The sequence below is a fragment of the Mobula birostris genome, chromosome 6 (assembly GCF_030028105.1).
Source record: "Mobula birostris isolate sMobBir1 chromosome 6, sMobBir1.hap1, whole genome shotgun sequence".
In the NCBI taxonomy this organism is placed as follows: Eukaryota; Metazoa; Chordata; class Chondrichthyes; order Myliobatiformes; family Myliobatidae; genus Mobula; species Mobula birostris.
The window spans coordinates 168,648,696-168,658,615 of record NC_092375.1 but is presented as its reverse complement, the minus strand read 5'-3'; the positions used below and the strand labels follow the sequence as shown (position 1 = coordinate 168,658,615).

Below are 9,920 nucleotides of genomic sequence, written 5' to 3'. Positions count from 1 at the left end.
CCCGCCTTCTCCAGGCGGAAATGACGTCAGAGGTGCATTACAAAAGTCTCTCCCTGCGCACGGGCTTTCTCCCCTTGCTGGTAAAGAAGAAGGCCCAGTGCCATTTTGGGGCTGGCTTCTCTGCCGACACGCGCACCATTTTGTGAGATGGTTCGCCTGCGTAGAAAGTGGGTCGCCACAGTAGTAATGCAAGAAGCTGCACAGGGTAGTGGTCTCGGTCCAATTCATCAGGGACACATCCTTCCTCATCACCAAAAATACCTAAGGAAGCAGTGCCTCAAAAAAGCAGCATCGATCATCAAAGAATCCCACTATCCGTGCCACTGCAACCACCATCAGTCGGAAGCCTGAAGTCCCACACCATAAGGTACAAAAACAGCTGCTTCCCTTCAATCATTAGAAACGACCTGTACAACCCTAATCACTACCTCTTTATAACAACACTATGACCACTTTGCACTGCAAGGAAATTTGTTTAATTTTTGGGGGTTTAAATTATTTTCCTTTCTTGCACGATTCTTGTACAACATTCTTATGTATGTTATATCTCTATCACTTTGTTCTTTTCATAGATTCTGTGCAGACACGCTTCATGCATAAAAAATAACCTCAACGTGATTTATCTTGAAAAATGCACCATGTACAATTTCCAGTCTTTCCTTCTAGTCATAATCACTATATGGTATCATACGGGTACTTCTAAATAATAAACACAAGAGATTCTGCAGATGCTGGAAATCAGTGTTCATGCCATCCATTTGGGTAGCCTCCTACCTGATGGCATGAACATCAATTTCTCTCACTTCCACTAATTTATACTCCCCTGCCCTCTCTTTCTTTTTCTATTCCCCATTCTAGTTACCCTCTCATCTTTTCTCTTCCCATCTGCACATCACCTCCCACTGGTCCCTCTCCTCCTTTTTTCCATGGTCCACCATCTTCTCCTATTAGATTTCTTCTTCAGCTCTTTACCTCTTCCACTTATTCCCTCCCAGCTTCTGAATTCAACCCACCCACCCACCTTCCCCTTCACCTGGTTTCATCTACCAGCTTGTACCACTTCCCCTGCCCCCTCCTCCTTATTCTGGCTTCTTCCTCCTTTCCTTTCCAGTCTTGATGAAGGGTCTCAGCCTGAAATGTCAGCTATTTATTCACCTCTGTAGGTGCTGCCTGACTTGCTGAGTTCCTCTAGCATTTTGTGTGTGATGCCTGCAAATCATTTTACACCATCTATTGTGTTTCTTTGTTGTTTTTATAGAGAGGACTGTATACAGTCGTCTAAATGTGTGCTGTTCAAATAGTTCAGTATAACTGCATTGCTTTAATTTTATACCCCTCGAGAAAAATCACCATTGTTTATTTGCATTTTATTCACCTTGCTCTCCCAAATGGTATTTTTAACAATTTGGACACGTATCTGTAGATCATCCTGTAGCACTATCCCATTATTAATTCTTACATTATGCCCATATGGATGAACTCATACTTATGTTAAAGATCATTTTCCAATTACTTATTCATGTGTACAGTTCTAGAAAGTTTGTGAACCCTGTAGAATTTTCTCTATTTCTGTATAAATATGACCTAAAATGCGATCAGATCTTCACATAAGTCCTAACGCTAGATAAAGAGAACCTAATTAAATAAATAACACAGAAAACATTTCTAGCACCACTGTAAATGATTTGTAAACTCATTTTCTACTGTTATACATTATTCTTTGATATCTGTTATAGACCACACTTTGGTATTATTTACAGATTTTATATCATGTCATTTAAGCATAAATTCAAATAATTGATATAAATTATGAATAATCATAGTCCCATTATTGATCCTCAAAGTATCCTGTTTCCTAATTTTCTCCAATCTAAATACCATTTATGACTCGACCAACTATTGATTGAACTATTTCCCTGTTGTTTATGCATTCATCTTTTTCAACACATCATTTATGTTTGGCATTCACTTTACCATGCCTATACATTTCCCATAGCAGATTAACATCAGAGCTCACAATTCTTACTTCTGTATGAATGGAAGTTAGTGTTTGGAATAAGGAAAGTGGGGTCTTTATCCTAGGCTTTCTAACCTGGAGATTGAATTTACAAGGAACATACTCATCTCAACTAAACCTTGATTGTCTGATTGCAAGAAGGTACCAAGAAATATTTCAGGAGAGGATTTAAAGAGAGGCCAAAGTTGCTGTTAACAATACTTACACACTCCATAAGATAGACTATCTAAACTCTGTGGAAATGAATGCATTACAGTTTCACAAGTCAAATTCATCTGCACAAAAAGTGTCCACAATACACTAAATCTGTATCCTTTTGGATTTCTTTATTATTTACAGTAAATTGATTGCAAGATTTATAAATGCTGTTGCAAACTAAACGGATTCTGAGGGAGATAGAAAGGAGAAATTTTGTAACAATTGTGACAATAACGTCTTGCATTTTAAGAGTCTAATATTCTAAGACACTGTACAAGAGCACGAGATGAGCAATAATTAATAGGGGTAAGGATATCTGAAGACAGCATTGAAAACAATTGATCCTTTTGTAAGATATTCTAAAAACGATTAAAGAAAGTCAGATAACTATAAACATCTAAAAAGTACCTTAATTAAATATGGCAACATCAACCTGTAAGAAAGTCAAATCCTGTAAAGTTGCATATTGATTTCCAGATTCATTTCTTTAACGATAACTTTAACTAACACCTACATTTAGCTAGCTGGACATAACTAACGTTGAGAAACTGGAAGTATAATACTGCGTTGGAAGTGTCAACTCGTACTGCAGGAGTATATCGACAATGCAGATTAGGACGCTGGACCTCAACTGTTCCATTGTATTTTAAGCACTTATTATCTGAAGTGCATAATTTTGAGAACCACACAAAGCAATTATAATAGCGCTTGATAATTGATTTCCGGAAGCCCTTCTCCCAAGAATTGGCTAAAAACCGATCTGAACCACCTCTTTCTAAATAAAAGATCACGACCATAGCAGATAATGGTTAACCCTTGTAAGAACTCGCCCAGTTACTGTTTGGGTAAATTCTACTGAGAAGATGCGACGTTAATACGGTCTAATACGAAAATGGATTTGAAATCGACAGCGAAGTGCGATAGACAGAATGCCCTCAGTGGAGAGATTTCAAAATACGAAGCGAGGACTGCCCGCACAAATGGGGCGGTTCAGTCTCAATACTGCATATTGTATGATCTTTGCTCGAGTCAATTATTGTGATTGGGTCTGACTCTCTTTGATTGAGAAATAGGCTAATCGCCGATACCTGTGGCTGTTTACCATATTAACAACTCAGCTCTCAAAAACAATTAAGTCAACTCTCCCTCCCCCCAAAAAAAAACTAGCGTCGGGTTTTTTCAAGGTTTCTCATGAGTATGCGCGTGTTATATCACAGTTTAAACCGTGTTTTGTGGCAAGTATTACAGTGAGCGTTTCGGTGGCAATGCCGGTAACCAAATTCAAAACAACTGAAAAATGCTCCTACTCCAGTCAAATTCGTTAAATATGTCATTGGGCAGGTTCTGATTCCTTCGTTATAATACTAACTTACTTTATCAAAAGAAGAGAGAGGGATGTCTGGTGTAGTTTGTGGATCGTTCAAGTCAAGCCTTCAGGGTCAACATGCAAGGACAATTCAGAAGATGCAAGTACTAGTTCTAAAATATGTCAGCTGGAGCCCTGTACACATTCAGGAAATAATCGACCTTTATTCTTGCTGCATACTTTAATAAAAATGGGCTCTGTTTATGAACTGTTCAGATCTTGGCAAGAAGGTGAGTTAAATCTGCCTGGATTTTCACAGACCCCCCCCCCCCCCGCCCACCAATGTCTACACGCATTACCATATTGCGACCCTGAGACGACTGTAACCATCAGCTACCGGCAGAAGCTCTCGCATCGCGAAGAACACGGTAGTACAATCCACGCATATATCGTACAAATGATATTTTCCCTCAGTCAATATACACTAAGAATTGCGACTAACGAAAAGAAAAAAAAACTCAATACATTGATCGTATTAAGATATTTCATTCTGATTATTATGGGTTGTATGTTTAAGAATAATTACTTACCCTTCCACTTTATAGAAAGCGACCTGTTTATTTTCTCAAAAATTACGTTAATCTCGTGCGTTGGTGCACGTCGTGTTTCAAAGATATAAAACTTTGTTTGCGTGTCTGGTTAAGATATATTTACTTTTCAGTGAATATATTCTGAAATCCCGAAAGGTAGAGCTAAATTACCACCACACAACAGCAACCTAACTAAGATGCTTCTGAAAATGTGAACGGGCTGTGTGCACTTGTTCCATCTGTTTCAATGCCAGTAAGTCTTGAGTTCCTCGTGGTGTACAGCTCGCAAAAGATGTGACGCCTGGATGGTAATGGTACATTTTTACTTGTAGCAACATGAAACTGCTCAGGACAGTATTTCCAAGTGTTCCAAGATTTATACGGACAGAATAATTAGTTGGGTGATGTGCACAATAATTTATTACCCGAATAAATATTTATAAATGTTGTTTGTTTATATTTTCAATAACACGTGATTGTTGAAGACTTTATCGACCCTACCGAGTGGTTTGGTCGTTACCATGGGACCACTTCATATAAGAATATTGCGACTCATTTAAAATAATTTGCCTGATCACGACCGCATTTTCCAAAGCGTTGGCAGCGCCACTTACTGATCAGCTGATGAATGAATGAGGGCGATCTGTGCATAATCACTCTAATTAAAATCCTGCATCCCAGATGGAGCATTCATCTTCCGCAGCCTGCCACTCTCAAACATTGCCGCCGCTGCTGCTGCTATTGCTTTCGCCCTCCAGAATCTTTTGCGAGACGCCCGATGCTTTTCCAAAACGCTTCTGAATCAAACTTCATTCACGTGGACAAGATAACAAAGCAAACCAAATAAAACGTATCTGTTCTTTGTCCACATTGCACTTGAACGATATTTTCTCATTGGTATATGTAATGATTACATGGTCTTTTAAGCCGATAATTAAAAACTAAGATCTCCCTTAATGTGATCCAATTTTAATATTATTTGAAGAAGAATAAAAGAAGTATTGTCTGAAACAAAAGATACCTTATATATAAAACGGTTTCGGCTATAACAGGTAGACCCGAAATGATAATCTACAATGCGGATTTTGAAACACCAAGCTGCTCGACCATCTCTATTGTACAGAATTATTATTTTAATGCATTTCTGCTTATATTTCTAGACTCTACGTCTTATCCTGTTAACATACAGTTGAATTGTAATATGAAAATAGAATTGAGTAGATCAGCCGTGTAAAGCCATCTGATAATAAATTACCATTGCGAATTACACCTGCAGATTACAAAGGTAAAAGAAGGCTTTGTGAAGCAAAAAATGTGGAAAATAATCTTGCAAGACAAATGTGTTTGATGGCAGTTTACGTCTACATGGAAACAATGCCTGCGTTTGAGATTTTAAGCCCAATTATATGAAATAACTTCCCCTTATGTTTGTTAACTTATTAGAATAGAGATGGTTAAGGAACAGTTATTAAAACAAATATGACAAAACTTTCGTAGAATTTAAATATTTCTAGAATTAACTAACTTTTAGTTATAGTGACAACATTCTTACAATTTGGATAGCACTAATATCTTATAAGTAAATACGAAGGGCTATCAAAAGTATCGGAATAAGTAAACATAGAGAGGTTTTAAAAGCTTCTAGATGTCTTTATTTATCAGCGTATTCAAGCAGACAGAGTCCAACTGATGGGAAATTATCTCCTCATGGGACTACCTGAAACGTTCAACTTAGTCGTTAATCAGAACGTTAGAAAAACCGACTTTAAATATGGTTTTACATTAGCAGATTGAGAAACTTCATCACGGAAAGCAATTATGGAACTGAATTTCCTTTGTGGCAAGTAACTGGTTGCATTTCTATTATATTTGTTTATGCAGAATCCACGTTTAATAGTGTTAATTGCCTTCTCGTCAAATTGGGATGATTGTAATGGGAAGCAATTTTCGAAATTTGTGCAGAGATTCTAAGAAATTGTTTTAGATTCAGTACCCTATAAAGACTGCGATATTTGGCACATTGAGTTTTTTCGATAAATTGCACATCTGATGACTGGCAGCATTCAAGCGCTATAATAGAGTATTATTTGTCCGTTTTGAATAATGTAAAGCAGTTACTGAAAGCGTCTCTCCTGAAATTGCTTTAACTTTTAAAAAGGATGATGAGTCACAGGCGATTACACTCGGAACTAGGGCTTTGTTAGATTGTCATTACCTCTAAATGTTTTAACCGTTAGCACAACTCATTCGCATAATGCACGGATCCCGGTTTAAAGCCATGTTCTGCTATGATTGTTAAAAGTTCAAAATTCCCTATTGTAAGGGACTTTGTGAATTAATGCTTTAAAATGCACACAGACTCGAAGAATTTTAAAATCATGTCTTCGTGTTTGGATTATTAGCATTCTGAATTATTTCACTCCCAGAAGATTGTTAAGACCTCTCGTAATCAGTAAAGATATATGAATGCGTCTTAATAAATCCGTGGGTGACGTACACTAGAAAGTCCATTTCGTTTTAGCGTATTGAATACAAGTCATTCATTCCGATAATTGATATCCACTTTTAACTCACGATGTTGTAAAGATGTAAGAAGCCAGATCTTTGAACCCCTTGACCGCAACTTGTTCAATCAAAATAAATAAGAACAAAAGAAATCTTCACAAATTCACTTGTTACTCCGTCAATCAGTCTTCTGCGACACAAAAAACGCCTTTATCCCTCCCCTCCCTTTCCTGCCCCTGGGCCGGTCGGAAACGCCTTACTGACATCTTGTAATCACAGCTATAAGCAAAACCCAGTAAACATGGCAGAAATAAACAGATTTAATTTCCTAATACACAGTAAAGAGCAATATTCACCTGCTGTCAAACAGACTCTCAATAAATGCAAGTCTAAGCAGCTTCGTTATTTCTCTCAGTAGATCAAACAAGAATCATAACAGCGGCGTCATTTTGATCAAGATCGCAGTCCCCAAGGGTAAGCTTCAGCTCGTTTCAGGCTTGAGACAGACGTGCGATTAGTAATTCAGATCTGCGATGCACACTCTGGACCCTGACGCATGTTTAACTTTATTATGCTCGGCTGCAGTTCAGCTTGCACTATTTATACTGATATTATAACTTTGCACAAATAATTTAGTTAGCTCTCCCTACAGAATCCGAGAAGCATTTTTTTAACGTAGTCTACTTTGTAAAACAAAACTATGTTAAATATTCTTTACACAGAAACTAAGTATATAATTTGGCTATTGATATTGAACTTTCCCTAGCCTTTTAATGTAGTTTAGTCGGAGTTGATATCGTTCTTCTACAACGCCCCTCCCCCAACATACATACAGAAATAACGGTACGATAAAATCGCAACTCGATCGTAACAAATTAATAACGGTAGCAAAGTAAATACAATGAAATAGAAGCTAACGAGACATCGTAAAGTCGGATCCATAAAAAATGTATTAATGATGTAAGCAGGTTCTGAAGCATTTTTCAGGAAATGCTCCGGAATGGGATTCGGAAGTCATTGGATAAATTGGCTAACAGACTCTTAAATAAGACGCTGACGTTCACAACAAATGCCTTAGTCCTGAACATAACTGTAACCCTCACACAAAACTGAACTGATGCAAAATGATTCATTGCGTTAAGCCAAGATGCTATTTTAATTGTAAAACAAGCAAGTTTGGTGATCCTCCACCAACTTATGTAGCCCCTTTTCGCTCTACTCCTCGGAAAATGTTCAGCATATTAAAATACTTCGTAATACACGAGCCTCTTGTGATATCTGGCAATGGATCAAACTGACCGCTGAATTACCGTGTATATGCGAACTGAACTTGAATGTATATCAATTACATTAACGTGCAGAGCAGTGAGATGCTGCAACGGGTGATTGACGCGTGCTGCCCAGTTCCAGATACCGTGATTGGCTGTGACCTATCTATTGCGGCGTGCTGGGCACTCTGAGTGGCTGACTATTCGCCCTGTCCGTGTAATAAAAGGTTTGATTGGCTCAGAGCTCAGCACAGCGGCACTTCAAAGGGTGCGCTCACTACAATTAGGTCGAGTAGTCCGGAGAACAAGGCAGTGAGTGAGTAGACATCATCTTCAACTGTGACAGCTTAGTTCTGTTAATTTAAGCACAGTAAAGGGAAGAAAGAAGCCGTCATGGCAACTTCAATACTTGGGGTAAGTTGCGCAAACTTAATGCTAAATAGTTGAATAAGCTTCATCTTCATAAATATCGTCATAATTTGCGGGCAGTAGACATTGCAGTATATCTTGCAGTACTTTATTATACACTCAGAAAAAAATAACTGCCTTCATGTTAAATATAGATTATTTCTCAGAATCATTTTGGATATCTTTTTTTCAATTATTGTGTTTGGGTTTATATTTTTCTTTTTATCGATGATATATTACTTAACATAATGATTCCACCACCAGGAAGAACCCAGATTTGGAACCACTCCGTTGGCAATGTTGGCCGCAACTTGTAATAAGATTGGCAATACAAGCCCATTAACAACTTTGCCAGAATCCAGTGCATTTGGGAAGGGCGGATTTCATCCATGGAAACGGTCTGTCTCCAACTGTAATCTGGGGTCGGGCCTGTCGGGATTCAGCGTGGCCAACAGTCGAGCCTCAGGCGGTATAAGCAACAGTTTCTCGGTGAGCAGCGGTTCCGGGAACAGCGCCTTCTGTTTGGCTTCCACTTCTCCAACGTCTTCTGCCTTCAGCACTGAATACAACCTCTTCTCCAACTCCGTCTCGGCGAGTGTCAACACGCAAGACACCGGACAATCGGCTTTCATATCCAAAGTCCACTCTTCCGCTGACACTCTTCAGGGAATGTACCCGAGGGTCGGCATGGCTCATCCTTATGAATCCTGGTACAAATCCGGGTTCCACACGAGCATTTCTGGCGAGGTTGGCAGCGGGGCGTCCTCCTGGTGGGACGTGCACACTAACCCCAGCTGGCTGGAAGTTCAGAATCCAAATGGGGGCCTCCAGCCCACCCTGCACTCCGGGAGCGCACAGGCTTCACTGCACACACAGCTTAGTACTTACAACGCGGATTTCTCAACTCTGAGCCACTCCGCCTTCAGCTCCACCGGGATCGGCTCCACCGCCTCTCACCTGTTGTCCACGGGGCAGCACCTCCTCGCTCAAGATGGCTTCAAACCTATGATTCCGTCCTATACAGATTCCACCTCTGCTGCAATCACGGCGAACTCGATGATTTCAGGCCCGTCGGGACTAGGCAGTTCAGCCAGGTCCTCACGGCGATATTCCGGCAGAGCAACCTGCGACTGCCCCAACTGCCAGGAGGCCGAGCGCCTTGGACCTGCGGGAGCCAGCCTTCGGAGGAAAGGCCTCCACAGCTGCCACATTCCAGGATGCGGTAAGGTCTACGGCAAGACCTCTCACCTCAAGGCACACTTACGATGGCACACTGGGGAGAGGCCCTTCGTTTGTAACTGGTTGTTCTGCGGCAAACGCTTCACCCGATCGGACGAGTTGCAGAGACATTTGAGAACCCATACGGGAGAGAAGCGCTTCGCCTGTCCGGTCTGCAACAAACGCTTTATGAGAAGTGATCACCTCAGTAAACACATCAAAACACACAGCGGCGGCGGAGGCAAAAAGGGCAGCGATAGTGATACCGACACCAGCAACTTGGAGACCCCCAGATCAGAATCGCCAGATATCCTCATGGAGGCTGTGCATTCCAATAGAGCAATCAAAACAGCCACTCCGGTACAAAATGATTCCTAAATCTAATACCCAAAACAGGAACTTATTAAAAA

The 9,920-nt window shown here is 40.1% G+C and overlaps 1 protein-coding gene across 1 annotated transcript; it reads left to right on the top strand.

Annotated features, from left to right (window-relative positions):
- The first annotated feature begins 8,277 nt into the window (after positions 1-8,277).
- Positions 8,278-9,920, top strand: sp9 (sp9 transcription factor). The gene is made up of 2 exons (XM_072259646.1): positions 8,278-8,298; positions 8,557-9,920. Exons 1-2 carry the CDS (start codon positions 8,278-8,280, stop codon positions 9,886-9,888), a joined length of 1,353 nt encoding a protein of 450 aa, XP_072115747.1. The 3' UTR covers positions 9,889-9,920.

Coding starts and splice junctions, on each gene's coding strand:
- sp9 (XM_072259646.1), top strand. CDS start 8,278: ATGGCAACTTCAATACTTGGG. Junction 8,299..8,556: donor TGGCAACTTCAATACTTGGG/GTAAGTTGCGCA, acceptor TTCCACCACCAG/GAAGAACCCAGATTTGGAAC.